This window comes from Patagioenas fasciata, chromosome 2 (assembly GCF_037038585.1).
Source record: "Patagioenas fasciata isolate bPatFas1 chromosome 2, bPatFas1.hap1, whole genome shotgun sequence".
NCBI lineage: Eukaryota > Metazoa > Chordata > Aves > Columbiformes > Columbidae > Patagioenas > Patagioenas fasciata.
The window spans coordinates 135,107,272-135,122,646 of NC_092521.1; the positions used below are offsets into that span (position 1 = coordinate 135,107,272).

A 15,375-nucleotide genomic window follows, 5' to 3' on the forward strand; every position below is an offset into this window, starting at 1 on the left:
TACAATTAAAAATTTATTTTTCTCTTTCTGCATTAAAGTGAGTGCATGTTTACACACAATGTGACAGAAAAAAAATCTGGATACTAAGGTTGTAACTGTATTTTCCTTTATAATAGTCCAGAATATCAGCACAGAAGTGGAAGAAAAAACGCATAACCTTGGATTGTATATCATCCAGCACCTCCAGTTTTACTGGTAGTTTTTTTCCTTAATATAGGATTACATCACCCCCACTTACCCCCAAAACCCCACCCACAGCACACTTCTGACGAAAGTCCCTGAATGTAACATACCCTCCCTTCCCCCCCAGCATTCAGTAGAATTTAAGAAACAGGCTCAGTGGCACTTTCTCTTTAATATGACTTCAGTGACATTTTGAAATCCAGTGCATCCACACTGCAGCTCAGTGCGCTGTAAGGCTAATGGAGACGTAAGGCAAACATCACCTTAGCTCTCACACATTCCGTAAGACACCCTTAGTACGCGCATCTCTGTTAAATGCAGAGATGCATGGTTTCCCTGCGTTGCTTTTCCTCCTGATCAAAAAAGCAATTCAGGGAGATGGTATGCTATACTTAGCACAAATTGCAAGGTACTAAAAAGTTAAAAAGAAACAGCAACAAATAAACAGTATTCACAGATCCAAAACTTATTTCCATCACTTAAATAATTTGATCTGCAATTACAAAATACATACACTTAAATATCTTTGTAAGAAATAATCATCTAAGATATCACAGATTATTACTTGCTTTTGATAAACTAACTGCCCTAACTCAGGTGTAAAGATATACCTGGACAGTGTTACTACCTAGGATGTTTTCCTATTAAAATTAAATTTTTTAAATATACAGTAAATTCTCTGTAGCTATTCTGACAGATAGTGCAAATAAAGACATTCTTTGGGTCATATTTTTAAAATGCTATCCTTAATTTAATATTGTTTTAGTAAATGAGTAACAAAATATTATAAGTATACACATTTTCTAACATCTGTTTAACAATGCATTTTCCTCAGTTACCTCAGCTTAACATAGATCACAAAAAAATGAACTACAATACTGCTCACCTATCCAAAAGATATGTTATATTTATACTTAAATAAATATCTTTAGAAACCTACAAGTTCCCCATTGCTTTCCTTTTATTGTTATTATCCAATGGCATCCTACATCAAATTAGGATATCAAAATATCTTTAAAGACAACAAAGATCACGTCAGCAATACTGCTCTAAGGCAATGAAATAATGCTTTAAGAACCTATGCACATAAGTTAGGCCTACATAGATCCAGCACATCTTATAACAGAATAGTTTATGCTTCTTTTAGAGCCAACTACTGCTTTGTCATAGCCAGAGATAAAAAGCTTATGTTAAATATTATGTATCATAGATGCAGCAACACAAAGCAGCCCTGTTTGCTATCTAATATTGCTTGCTGGCTTTACACGTTTATTTGAAGTTACTGGCACCTGATTGCTTGTTCCATTAGTTGTATTTGTTGCTGAGCCATTCACAACAATGTAATCAACTTTGTTTTCCAATTTCATGAGGCGCTGTAAGATGTCATCCAGAAGAACAGCAATTGTTCTCTTAAGATCAGCTGAAGATAATGGAAAAAAACAATTAGATCCTATTATTTACTATGTGTGGAAAAGAACTGCTATTTCAATATACTCACACCTTAAAACTTGCTACCCTTCCTACTATATTTTTTGGGAAAGAGCGCACATCAGTATACAAGTATAGAATAAAATACCTGGACTTTTCTTTAATACTGTTTCTGTTACTTTAAGCAAAGAAGATACCATAATAGTGAACTGTGAACAAAGCCAATTAAATATTCAATTGTAAGAACAAAGCCACTACTTGGAACATTAGACTAGTGACTATACAAAGGAAATATTTCAAATTTCATCCAGAGAACAGCACTAGAATACCCAGCTAGGACACCTTTTTCAGCCTTGGACAGCAACAGAATATATTTAAATACTTTCCAACATTAAAAAAAGAAAAAAAAGTAGCTCTTAAAAGCTTTCCTCTAAATAACAGATCTATCTCACAGAAAAAGTGCTATGAGGAAGTGTCTTATCACTTCTTCCATAAGCTATAAAGCAGGAAAAAAAATCCATATATTTAGGCCTATACTGATTAGAAAACACAAGAAAGGACACTAAAAAATTCCCATATTCTGCAACACAAACACAGTAACAGGCCTTTTGACAAAAACTAATTATGCTGTTGTCAATGTTCATATCACTATCTTCTCTTAGATTTGAAAAACAGGAACAAACTTAACAGCCCTTACAAGGTGTTAAGATCCCCCCAACACACACAGACTTTCTCTCTCTTCCTCACCCCCCAATCATTAACCACAACAATTTGGGAAGAAAAACACAGGCATGAAGGTGAAAAAACAGAATGACGCAGATAAAATTAAAACTCTGGTAGTAAATTTAAACAAACAAAAAAAAAATTCAGGTCAGTCCCTCTCTCCAAATTTAACTAGTTCTTGTTTAGGAGTATATATCAGGTCAATCAGACAGATATGATGCAGCAAGAATTAAAGCTCTAGAGATGAGGGCCTCATCTCTAATAGTACTTCTAAAGCAAGGGAAGATTCCACAGAATTCATAATTGCCTCGCAGTCTCAAGACTGCAAACTCAAATAGTATGTTGCTCTCTGCTGCTTTTTTACTACTTAAAGAAAATTAAAGAAATAAAAGCAGAAAGTTACCAATGAGGCACGAGAAGAATCTGGAATCTTGAAGTGAGTTAATCTAAAACTTTGTCCCTGTACCAAGCATGTGCTTATTCCTCAACAGCTTAAATTAAAAAAACCCTCCACAGTGTTAATGTTAATCCTGTGAGTGACAGCAGCCATATACCTGGAGATATCTAAAAAATTCCTGGAAGACAAAAATCCCATGTTGCTACTTGATTTTGCGCCACATCTTAATCTTCAATTTCAGTGAATAATCTAAAATAAAATCTATTACTACAGAGTTTCTTCCTCTTAAAGAGCACTTTTTTTTCAAAGTCACGTAACACTACGGTTTTCAGGGAAAAAAAGATATTTTAATAACCAGTATGGTTTTTTTCCTCTTACCATATCCTGCCATTGAGGTTCCACCGCCACCATTCATTAAATTTTTATTTTCCTCTGCCAGTGCTTTGACATATCTTCTACTTAGATCTAGTATCTGTCCACGCAACTCGGCACTGCTTTGGCGTCTGGGATACTGAAAAGTGTAGCGTAGCAACATCAAACCCCAGATGATTCCAAACACTAGTAAAAACATACTCAGTTTCTGGGACATATTTTTTCTTGAAAATGTTAGAAACATTTCTGATGAAGGCCACAGGTGTGTCTTAATTTCAAGGTATGTAATTGAACTTGGCTTTTTCAAATTATATCACATATTAAACAAAAATGAGATTTCTATGAAGTGAAAAATCTTCTGGATGGATCATCTTGAATACACCTTCTCATGTTTTAGTTGGTCTTGATTCCTGAAATTGGAAAAATGTCACATGCTTATTCAAAACTGCTACAGCTGTTCAGATCAAGGACAAATACCAGTTTTCAAACGGAGTATTATTGCATAATACAGTAAACAGTTGTGGATTTGTATCTGCTTAGAGGTGCAGTCATCTTTCTATCTCACTTGTTGTTTACAAGGTTTCTTCTTATTATTTTTACCAATTTTACATTATTATTTTAAATACCGTCATTTGAACAGACATTAAACCCAAATGCATTTAAAACAAAATGCAGTATCTAGAAGAGACCTGTAAAACCCTTATACACAACATTTTGAGGAGATATACACAAGAAAATATCTATACACAAGAAAAAGATCTTGTGAAATTATTCACCCGATTCTTATTCCTCACATAGACGCATAAGGCAAGTATAAACAGATAAAAATACAGAATAAAGTTTCTGGGTTGTTTAGTTACTTAGAAGTTGGGCATCATCATTTTGTAAAGCACTCAGATTTTTGGTTTGGGGTCTTTCTAATAAAAAAATAAAACCAAAATGAATGGGCACACTGCACTTCTAGCATTTTACTAGCACTGCAAAAAAGTCTTACCACAGCAGCCAGTTCTGATCCCTCAGTAGATTAAGGCTTCAGGAGAAAAAACAAATGGTAGGAAAACTTCAGCAGTTAAACAGCAAGTGTCCAGACAGTTTGGAGCAATATGAGCCAGTCATCTTCAGGGAGCTCTGTAGTGGAAAAAACAAACAAACTAAACTAAGTGCAGGGCTAAAGAGACCGTCATTTTCACATGGAGTAGCTGAAGTTGAGGACTTCAAGCCACATGCTTTTAAAACAGAAATCCATTTTTTAAACTAGCTTCAAGCTTGCTAGGGAAAAATCAAAGAATCCATTTCCATTTTATTATAAATGCATACATATGAATGCCAAATAACTGATCTCAACATACTTTAAAAAAAACTTGGTAATAACATCACTGAAATGTGCCCCTCTTCTTGTGTTATAAGACAGTGACAGATTCATCATAGATGTATATACACATATATATTTACATCTGTCTCATTCTCTTCTTCATTTTCTGCCACCAACCAAATCCGATCTTTCCAGTCTCTTTGCATGTGCATACCCCTTATTTCTTATTTTTCAGCCACCTCTGAAACTACTTCAATTATTCAATACTTTATTTTGAGATAGTTTCTTTTATTTAACATAGCCTGGATAAAGCTACTCATTCTACATAGTAATTACATTTTCCCTGTTATTCCCCTTTCTTCCCCACATATTACTTGACATGAGTGCTTTTCAGAGTGAAGTTACACATTTAGTAGAGTTCTCTAACAGCCTTTCTGTAGTGGTACTTAGGTCTCTGGTTTTATTAGAATATTGAGACCAAATTTCTTATCCTGCTAAGCACTAATCTAAATTTAATTCCACCTCCACAGTATTTTTCATCATCTCTGCTGACCAGTCCAACTGGCCTTACGCCAACACACCACGGTCTGTGGCAAACACGAGTGCCACCGCCAGCCGAGTTCGAGGTGTGCTTCTCGCTCACCCTCCACCTTCACTCTTCAGATAATCCTCTCAACAGGCAGCCAAACAGGACTGATTCAGGTGGCAAATTTCTAAAGCACTGTAAAATCAACATGCATATCTAAATTATCCTGAAAATGATCAAGTCAAGGCAGGGGCAATATTAGGACTTGGACACCAAAGTCTGAGTAAAGTAACTTACTGGATGTAAAATGCTCTGCAGTAACTGCCAGTACATTAAACAAACCAACCAACCAACCAAATCTTAACTTCTGCTGTTGAGTGTACTAATGTAAGTAGTTAATCACAAGCCACTGAATGAGGAATAGCTTACTTCACCTTAATTGTGGTATATGACTGTGCACATGGACAGATAGCTGACACGCAATAATCTGAAATCCCACTGGAAATTCAGTGGAATGTACTTTGTTCAAAGAATGTGCTTGTCCCCCAAAAAAATGTTTTAAGGCACAAATTTGTCCTAAGTGCAAAAATAAGAGAAAACAATCAAAACTTATATTCTACAGTATGAGCATGAATATTTGGAGCTGTGTGGTTTAAGATTTCCTGAAACAGATCCTCCCTGAACTTGAGCTAACCAAAACTTCTTTTCCTTAGCTCTTTGTCAAATCCACGGTTCTGCATTCAGATTTTAAAGCATAAACTGCACCTACATCATTATGCATCTACATATTCCCTGAACAGTATCAATATGATGGAAAACATTTACATATGAGGTCCAGAAATAATGTATTCACATGACAGCTCAGAAGACCAGACAATATATCTCAAGGAGAGACCACAAGTTTCAACCCCCATTCCCAAAAGTCTACATTTTATATTATTTTTTAAATGGCTGAAAGTAACAGATAGCTCCTGCAGAATTTAAATTAAGTTCAGCTCCCTGTAGATCTCCAGCCATATCTCATCCTGAAGCATTTGGACAATATCACTACAGAGCTTTGGAGTGGAAATAACTGCCATCACGCTGTAAATAAGACCACAAGCCAGGATAAGAGTCCCAGCCAAATGGAACAGATTGAATAAACTCCCGCCAAGAAGCAGCAGGAATTGCAGACTGAGGCTTTGCCGTGTAAATGTGATTCACAGCGCACACGCTGACGGCTGAAACCAACAGGAATCGAGGACTTCACCTGCTGGGCAAAGGGCTTGACACTGACTCTGGGCAAAGAGACTGGGAGTCAAGTGCACCAAAATGAAAGGAACTATTTGTACTTGTCACTTTCCCTAGGCATTTCTAGAGGCTGTTCCCCCTTAATGAATTCCAGTATAATTTCAGACTTCTGGAGGTTTGGTCTCCTCTTTCTTCCTTAAGCATGTACTTCTAGTGACCCCCAACACTCCTTGCAAGAGCCTTCTGAGATGACACAGTGTGCGGGAGGAAAGAGGGGACACAATAACACAACCAACACCCTCCCCGCGTCCCCCCCCCCCCCCAAAAAAAAACACCCAACAAACAAACAAACAAACAAACACAAAACAAAAACTCACCCACCCCCCCACAAAAACAAAACCAAACAAAAAACAACAACAAAAAAGCAAGCTTATACCCATGTGATTTTCAGGTAGGAAAAAAGGGCATCAGAGTAGCAGGTGTACGTATCAGGAAGAAAATAGCACAATAAATAAGATGGGTGGATTGGAATATTCTTTCACCTCTGTTGCCCTGAACAGTCAGCGCTTCCCAACATGAACATTATAGTTGAAACAAAACTTGTACTCACAATGGACCTTTATTTTCAGTAATTTGGAGTTAATATCCCATGAGATAACAGCATACATGCAAGAAGGAACAGTGTCTCTTCTGATCTTTCTTCTTCCCCCTCATTCTCCCAACTCCTCCTTCCTCACCTCTCAAAGCGCAGGGGAAAAGGGAAGCTGAGACCTCCTGTCTCACACACCCTTAGCCCAGGTAGGAACCCAGGCTTTTTGTTCTCCCAACCACAGCTGAAGGGCTTTGATGGCAAAGGAGGTCAAAGCACTGCAGAGAGCAGTAGGGAAAAAGGCACTTCAGAGCTATGCCTTGTTGGAATTCCTACCATCCCTAATCATAGAGACTGAGACAAAAGGATGACAACCATGAAGATGAAGGAGTACAGCCAGGACAAAATTTGAAAATCTGAGGAGGGAAAGCAAAACAACAAAACCAACCAACAACCCAAACATATACGCACACACACAAAAACTCCAACCCAAATTTTACCAAACAAAACCACAACAAAGAAAGAAGGAAACAAAACACAAACCCAACAACAACGAAAACAGAATCAAATCAAACAAAACCCCTGACCTGACTGTGCTGGCAAAACATCAATCCAAGAATCCATGACAGAGTATCTTCCTGATAATCCTTTCAATAGGCAGCCTCGAGTGACTAATTCCAGTCACAATTTTTCAAATTTCTTGAAACATCAACATGCATATCTAACTAATTCAGAAAATGACAAGCTCAAGCCATGGGCAACATTAGAACTTGGAACTACAAGCAATTCCAGAACAGAAGATCTGAGACTAGGTTTGCCTTTCACATAAAAAAAGTTTGGTTTTCTTCATTGTTGCCACTGCTGGTTGTCTAAGAAATGTACTGCCAAAGCCAAATGTATTACCAACATGGATTTAACATTGTCCAGTGGTACCACAGCAACCACTGACATACATCTGGCAATGACAGCAATGAACTAAGGCACTCATCCTCTCCAAAATAAAATCGTGTCTCTATCCTCTGAGCTATGTTCCAACATCAGTCATGTATAAATTATATGATCAAGTACATGAAACAAAAGGAACAACGGCAGCAACAGAAAACCCATTATATGTTCCATAACAAAGCAAAGTTCTAGTATCTCTGATGCTATTTATCTGAACAGCAGCATTGGACTTTAGTTTGAATACTGACCCTTCTCCATGGAAACCACACCACACTTACAAAACATCATATTTGAATTTTGTTGCAAAGTCTTCCTCAGATTCTGCTTTCCTTACTCCCAGCAAAACCCAGAGATTATATTCATGTACAAGACAAAAAATGCAAGTCTGTAAAACAAACGAATGCTTCATACATTTTCTGAAACAATCTCAGGGTATCATGAAAGACCAGTACATACTCATCATCATTTTTATAGCCTGTCCGAGCGATCCCAGCCTTCCTAAACCACTAGAAGAGGTTATCCGCATCAACAGGGCAAACTTAAAACTGTGCTGCAGAGACAGTGTGTACCCCCTAGTTTGAAAAATGTACAAAACAGATGAAGAGGATTATTTATAAGAGAAAAATAAAGGAGCAGGCCCATCAGGTGGTTTTGGTAGTTATTAGTAAGCAGTTTTAGCAAAAAACTAACAAAACGGAGTCAACAGGAGGTGAAGAATAGAGAAAACAGAAGCCTGAGAATTCCATTCCATTCAAGGATCAAAAAGACTCTCAAGTAAAGCCAAGAAAAATGCACTGAAAACAGTATTGTTAATATATAGTTCAATAAAGTAACCTCTTTGGTTTTATATTCTGAAATACAGAATGCCAAATACTGAGGCAGTAGCTCCTCAGTGATACCCTAGAGACCTATGCAGGTTTCTAATAAACTAATATAGTAAAGAAGTAGACTCAATAAATGGGAATTTTATACCATAATACTTATCTGTTTCTCACTGCCAAACTATGATCACCAACAACATGACACAGCAAATTCAAAAGCAAGTCTGGCTTTGCAACCGATTATTATATTAACTGTATAAGTACATTAAGTGATTTACCAAGACACAGATTAAAAAAATAAAATGTCAGACATAGTCATAGGAGACTGCATCCAACTAGCGGAAGGAGAAAAAATACTGTAACAGAACAGACTGCAGACAGAAATTAAGACAGTACAAATAAAAGCTGACTTTAATAATTGATACAAATCTACAGTACAAAATTACAGTTTAGTACAATCTCAGTGGGAGCATGACAAGTTAATTCAAAATCCTTTATAATTTCATAAACATGCTAAAATTAAGTCTATATGAGAAATTTCTATTAACTTTATGGCAGCAAACATCTCTCAGTACAGTGAGGGTACTGTATTAGTAAACAATAAGCTGTGCTGTAAACAGGCACAGTGACACCTCACTGCAATAACCAACAAATATTTCAAGACAAAAAATCACAGGGCATTGAAATATTTCCACAGTTCTATCATCTCTATCCTATTAGTTTTCTTTTTTGCATCTATTTCGAGTGTGTTCCCCCTGCCCATTTACCTCTGTGACGTCCAAAATCTTTTGTTTTCTGATTTTCCAAAAGAAAACTTTAAGCATCACGGTCACTCAGCTGACAGATATCGCACTGACCATTCCAAGAGCAGGAGGAGACAGTTTAGTTCTAGGTTATTTGGAAGCCTATCGGTGCAGTCGCAGTGCAGCAATGAAAATGGGAAGTCTAAAGAATGACTCACACACACACAAAAAGCACAGAACATATTCACTAGACAATTAACCTTTGAACACAAGGACAAAGAAATAAGCACCTAAAAGCCCAGGAGCTACATGCTGAGACTTTTTGGAACACCAAAAATGACATTTCCATTGTGGTAATTTGCAATCTTAGATGGCTGTCGGTTTGGCAGTAGGAAAAAAAATCTGCATGAGGTGCAGCTGACAAATAAATGCCCAAAGAAATGAAGTACATCCCATTACACAGGACAATTCCTGGCAATACACAGAAACTTCAGTTCTCCCTTTCCATATATAACACAAACCCCCTTTAACAAATCATCTTACCCAAATCATTCATATTTTAAACTGGTACCCAAGGAAGAATCACACTCTTCATATTTTTAAGAGCACATAAGCTCTTGAATAGACGCCAATAAAACCATTTCCCTGTACTGGCACATCCATACTGGTGACTTCTGTGGATCAACACTGCCCTTTGGCTCCCAGGTTCACTCAGACAGCTGCAGAATACCGTAAAAGAGCAGAATATTCTACTAAAAAGCAAATAATTAACAGTAATTCTTGTCCTCAGAGAAGTGAAAGCATATTTGAGATGTCTTTTGACAAAATCAACTCTCAGCATGTTAAGGATTCCTATCATTGTTGCTGTAAAATTTGGTCAACAGAAAAATGTCACCAGCAGAGAGGGAAAAGAGAAGGATGCCCCATTGTCAAAACCTCAGCAACACCTGACATAGTCCATCAAAATGCTGTACCTGTGTGCTGACAAGACTTGAGGGTCTTTCAAGACTGCATCATAGATCAGCCAATAGAAGAGGGATTTAATATTAATACCTGCTAGGCTCAAGTGAAAAGAACAGCACTATACAGCACACGGACATCTGAAGAACAGGTAAAAATGCCTATTTTGGGAAAAAAAAAGAAGCCACCCTATCAGTATGACGGCTGCTGGACTGCAGGTTTTAACAGTTCTGTATGACTTTTGGAATGCACTGCCGAAGGAGTCTGACAAGCACTTGGTGTCTTTTCCAGGACATCTATCTTTACACCTTCTCCCACAGCTTATGTTCCTTCATGCCCTGCCTCTGCATGCCCTAGACTTGCAGTGATGAAGGAACGCCGAAACAACAAAAAAATTATTCCTTTGACTTATTGCTACCATGACTTTTGGGAAATACCTTTAATGGATATTCTGAGTGATTTCATAGAAAGATACTAGGTTTAAGGGAAGAGCAAAACTGGGTAAGTAACTACCAGTAACACCTGTGCTTCTACAGTGCTGCAACAAAGAAAGAAGAAAATCTCCTTGTATGCTCCTTCCAGTCCTCATCTCTCAGTGTAGCCAAAGGACATCTGGGCCAACAAAAGTCATAGCTCACCAAGGAGAGAGATACTGCCACTACCTCAGAAATACTTAAACCACAACAGATTTATCTCTTGCAGGCTTCTAAGAACAGCACACAACCAATTTTTTTTTTTGTAGCTAGACTGTGAGTTAAAAGCAAACCCATATTGCTTTAGACTTGAAAACTCACACATCGAGTTTATTGTGGCTCTGGTATAAATTCATCTGAGTGCTCAGACACTAGACTACCTTTTGTATTTCAGTATTCTAGAAATATCAGTGACTTGTTTCTATTTTGAATGCATATAGCCCTATTGGTATTGTTTTTATTTTACACTTTCTGCCAACAATTGTTTTGATTTAGCATTATGTCTAAGGAGTCTGCTTGAGTACTTCTTTGTACCTTAAAGTATCCTGGCTTTTTTTCAGAACTCCCCCCCTTTAGTTTGCCTACTACTGTCAGTGAATGCTTTTAAAATTAACTATTTAAAAACAGAAATTCTTTGTTCCTTGACTGTGGGCAGTCAGCCAAGATTCAAGATTTTGAGAGGGGAAATGACTTGGCAAGGGTTGTGGAAATTAAAGAGAGCAGGTATCAATGGGGACAGTATATTATACTTGCTGAAGTTCCCCTGCTCTCACTAGGTCCATGTGGGCTTCAAAACATTTCTACATGTCTGGAACAGCTTCTTAGAGAAAAAAAAAAAAAAAAAAATCTCAGCTTCATTCCATTCCATCTGGGACACTTTTCTTTATGGTTTCTTTATGCTTCACTGCTGCTATTCAGGTCATAGAAGGACCCTGGTTTCTAAGAACCACAGGTATGACAGAACATGAGGTACACTGACTATGGATGTGTGCAAGTTATAACAGAACATGAGATACACTGACTATGGATGTGTTCAAGTTATGACAGATCATGAGGTACCCTGAGTATGGCTGTGTTCAAGTTATGACAGAACATGAGGTACACTGACTATGGATGTGTTCAAGTTATGACAGAACATGAGGTACACTGACTATGGATGTGTGCAAGGTGTCCACCAAAAGTACATTTCAGTGGTAAAACTACAATATAGATCAGGCCTCAGATTCACACTTGCTCCCAGGAGGCTGATCTAGTTGAAGATCTTAGAAAAACAACACTGGAGGCAGTGTTAAAGGTAGGTAAGTTCTTTTCTTCTACATCTTTTATTATTTCTAGATTGACTTGTCAGCTTATCTTAGCATAGTAAGGGTTATGACAGACAGTAGTTAACCATAGCACCACAGTGGTAGGCACTGCAAAATAATTTATTGTTACAATTAAGCAGAAGGTACCCAGAAATTTAGTTGGATTGTTTATGTCATGACAGCTTCTTATTTCTTTGTTATTACTGAAGATACTAATACCAATTGAATAAGTTCTAAGTCCTCTTGTTTAGACCTCTAGTCTAGACTTTGTTTAATGCAGGTAAAGTACCCATTTAGTTCTGAGCAATCCAAAATTAATCTTTTAAATTGCAAAGGCAAATGGTAATATATATAATTTTTTGTAAAGTTGACAATCATAAAAGAAAATTTAGCAGACTATTATTAATGCTGAGTTGTGGAAAACCAGCCCACCTAATAGTACAAGTTTTCAACCGCAGGTGAAAGAGCTTGTCAAATAACAAATACCACATAAAGTACATTTTAGCAGTAAGCCTATACCAGCGCAAAACACGTTCATTTGAATGACCGAGCTCCACAGATTTTTGACAGCTACTGGAAACAATTCGATGGCTATTTTTGACACTTACTAGTCTTCCGATAATGTTGGCTACATGGGTGACAATTTAAGCTGACAGCGTGCATTTATCCTACTTACAGTTTGGGCAAGATGCAAGAACGAGCACCCTTAACCATTCTTGGAAAAGGTACAAGTGATCACGAACTCCAGGGGAATTATTTTACTTTTAGCAGATAAATGACATCCAACCCCCAAGCTAAATCGTGATATGTAATTAGCTTATCCAAATGCCTCTTTCGAGAAGCTAAAAGCCAAAAGAGGTCTCTATAAAGAAGAGACCACAAAAGCTTTAAGAAAAAAAAAGGTAAAGGAAACAGCTTTATTTCTAACTGTAAAAGCTTTAGCAAAAAGACCTGTTTACTAGACTAAAGGAATTCCAGCATAATTGCATAATCCTTTGGAGTTCTCAAGTACCTGAAATGAATTATTAAACAATTATATATTGTAACACATAAAATAACAAAAAGAGGCCAGAAGAATCTAGGCTTTATACACATGGGTATCTCCAGCAGTCAAAACGGGAACAAAGGTATTATAAATTTCCACATTTCATCTAAAATTGCAATCACTCCTCTTCTGACATTAGAACAAGATGCTACTTATATTGCTATCACCTTCATACTGTCTCCTTTCTTTGATATTCTCATAACAGTGAAACAGCAATTCATTACATTTGCTCCAAAACAAACACTACGTTACAATTAAAACAAATCACAAGCATGCTCAGCTATTATGTTCAGCATGTTCACATTCTGAAGGTGCTGTAAAAAAAAAAAAAAAAAAAAAATTAAAAGTCACAGTTCCTACAAAGCTCACTTTTCACAGTGAAAACCTGCCCCCCCAATTCACCTCCTGAGGGGGCAAAAAAACAACAAAACCCCCAGTTGTTAACTTGATCTAAACTGCACTAAAGAAACTCCACATCATGTCATAGAGTGGAATAAAATTTCCTTCAGCTTTGCTTTGTGGCACACAAACACAGAATTACACTCCACTCAAGCTGTCAGTATCAGATGACAAGATACATAAAAGAAAATTTACACGATGCTACCATGTTAGATTAGGAAATGGAAAAGTAAGTTTATTAATAATTAATGATTAACAGAGCTACAGATATAAGTTAGAGATAGTAGTATGCTATAAATATTTACAGAAATAAACTTAATGGAAAATTTAAAATGTAGTTAAAATATCATCAGATATTACCTATAAAAGGATTTTTATTATATTGTAAGAAGGAAGAGTTATTCCACAGCTCTTGCTGTCAGGAAGTTTCATATATTATAATTAAGTATATATAAAATATAATACATATTATAGTTAAAACAAACGTTTTGCCCTTTTTTTTTTCCAAACTTTTTAGTGCCAGATGATCACTTAAACTAACATTATTAAGGATCCTGCCTTTGCCTGAATACGAATTTAAAAAAAATTTTCTTCCTTCTTTAGTTCCATCACATCACCCTAAGGACAGTTTGCCTCTTTCAAAGTTACATCCTTACAGCACAAGAAAGACATCAGTCTTGCAGAGTCACTGTAGTCATAGCTTATGACAAGAAGGCCACTACAAGTGAAGAAGGAAAACAGAAAAACCTTGTTTCCTTCACTGCTTCCTCACCCCCCCCAAGGACACCACATCACAGGTATCCACCCGCGGGAACACGGATCCTGGGCGGGCAGCAGCGCGCACCGCGGCCCGGCTCTCGGGAGCGGGGCCTGCACTCGCACCACCGCCAGCCCAGGGAGCAGGGTTGGTGGAGCCCAGGGGAGCCCGGCCCGCAAGGAGCACCCGGAGCCCACGCACACAGGAGCGCGACCCGCCACACAAGGACAGGCGGGGGAAGGCTGGAGGAGGGGGACCTGGCGGCTGCACGAATGCCGGCGGGGGGGGAGGGGGCGAGGCCAGAGGGAAGACCCGAAGCAGGGGACAAGCCTGAGGAGAACACAACGGGGCGCTCGGGCCAGGTGAAAACCTGGGTTTGCAGCCGGCCTGCAGCCACCCGGCTCCCGCCTCGCCACCCCCAGCCACCTCGTACCCTCGCCCGGCAGAGCCTCCCCGACTCACCACGCAGAGTACCCGACTCACCACGCAGAGCACCGGGCCTCCGCCACCCTCACACCGCCCCCACGCAGCTGGAAGCCCTTCCTCGCCCTTTCCCCAGCCGCAGGGCACCGCTTCCCCAGCCCCCGCTCCGACGCGCCGCCTGGGGGAGCCCCCGACAGCCCCGCGCTACCTCTGCTCCCGGCCCGCACCGTCTGACAGGCTCCGCTCGCTCCGCTTCCGCCCGCCTCGCGACGCACCACCTGAGACCCCGCCCTTTCCTCCCCCCCAGCCCGTCCCGGTCGGGAGCGCTGCCGCAACGCCCCTCCTTCCGCGCTGCCTGCCGCGCATGCGTGGGCGTGTCCGCCCCTCCCGGCACGCCCCCTGGCGGCGGCGTGCGGGAGAGGCGGAAGCGTGAGCAGCGGTGGCTCGGCTAGTAGCTGCCGGTAACCGCCACTGCCCCTGCGGGCGCCGCGCCTCACAGAATCACAGAATGTTAGGGACTGGGAGGGACCTCGAAAGATCATCTAGTCCAATCCCCCTGCCAGAGCAGGAACATCTAGATGAGGTTACACAGGAATGTGTCCAGGTGGGTTTTGAATGTCTCCAGAGGAGACTCCACAACCTCCCTGGGCAGCCTGTACCAGTGCTCTGCCACTTTCACTGCGAAGTTTCTTATCAAATTTAAATGGAATCTCCTGTGTTCCAGTTTGTACCCATTGCCCCTTGT

General features: G+C 39.3%; 1 protein-coding gene across 5 annotated transcripts; it reads right to left on the bottom strand.

Moving 5' to 3' along the window:
• CCDC126 (coiled-coil domain containing 126) lies at positions 1–14,923 on the bottom strand. Of its 5 annotated transcripts, XM_071805034.1 has the most exons (5): positions 14,839–14,899; positions 9,294–9,471; positions 4,098–4,231; positions 3,110–3,513; positions 1–1,603 (listed from the first exon to the last, which is right to left on the bottom strand). In XM_071805034.1, exons 4-5 carry the CDS (start codon positions 3,345–3,347, stop codon positions 1,422–1,424), a joined length of 420 nt encoding a protein of 139 aa, XP_071661135.1. In that variant the 5' UTR covers positions 3,348–3,513; positions 4,098–4,231; positions 9,294–9,471; positions 14,839–14,899; the 3' UTR covers positions 1–1,421. The 5 variants fall into 5 exon arrangements, with proteins under 5 accessions (XP_071661135.1, XP_065687442.1, XP_065687443.1 ...); XM_065831370.1 differs by lacking the exon at positions 9,294–9,471 and having other exon boundaries at positions 14,839–14,923; XM_065831371.2 differs by lacking the exon at positions 9,294–9,471 and having other exon boundaries at positions 14,858–14,912.
• Positions 14,924–15,375: the final 452 nt, after the last annotated feature.

What these genes read in the sequence shown, in the direction of transcription:
- CCDC126 (XM_065831370.1), bottom strand. Translation starts at nt 3,347, where the DNA reads ATGTTTCTAACATTTTCAAGAAAAAATATGTCCCAGAAACTGAGTATG. An exon ending in AACCTCAATGGCAGGATATG is followed by an intron (nt 1,604 to 3,109) that starts GTAAGAGGAAAA and finishes CATTATCTTCAG; the next exon opens with CTGATCTTAAGAGAACAATT.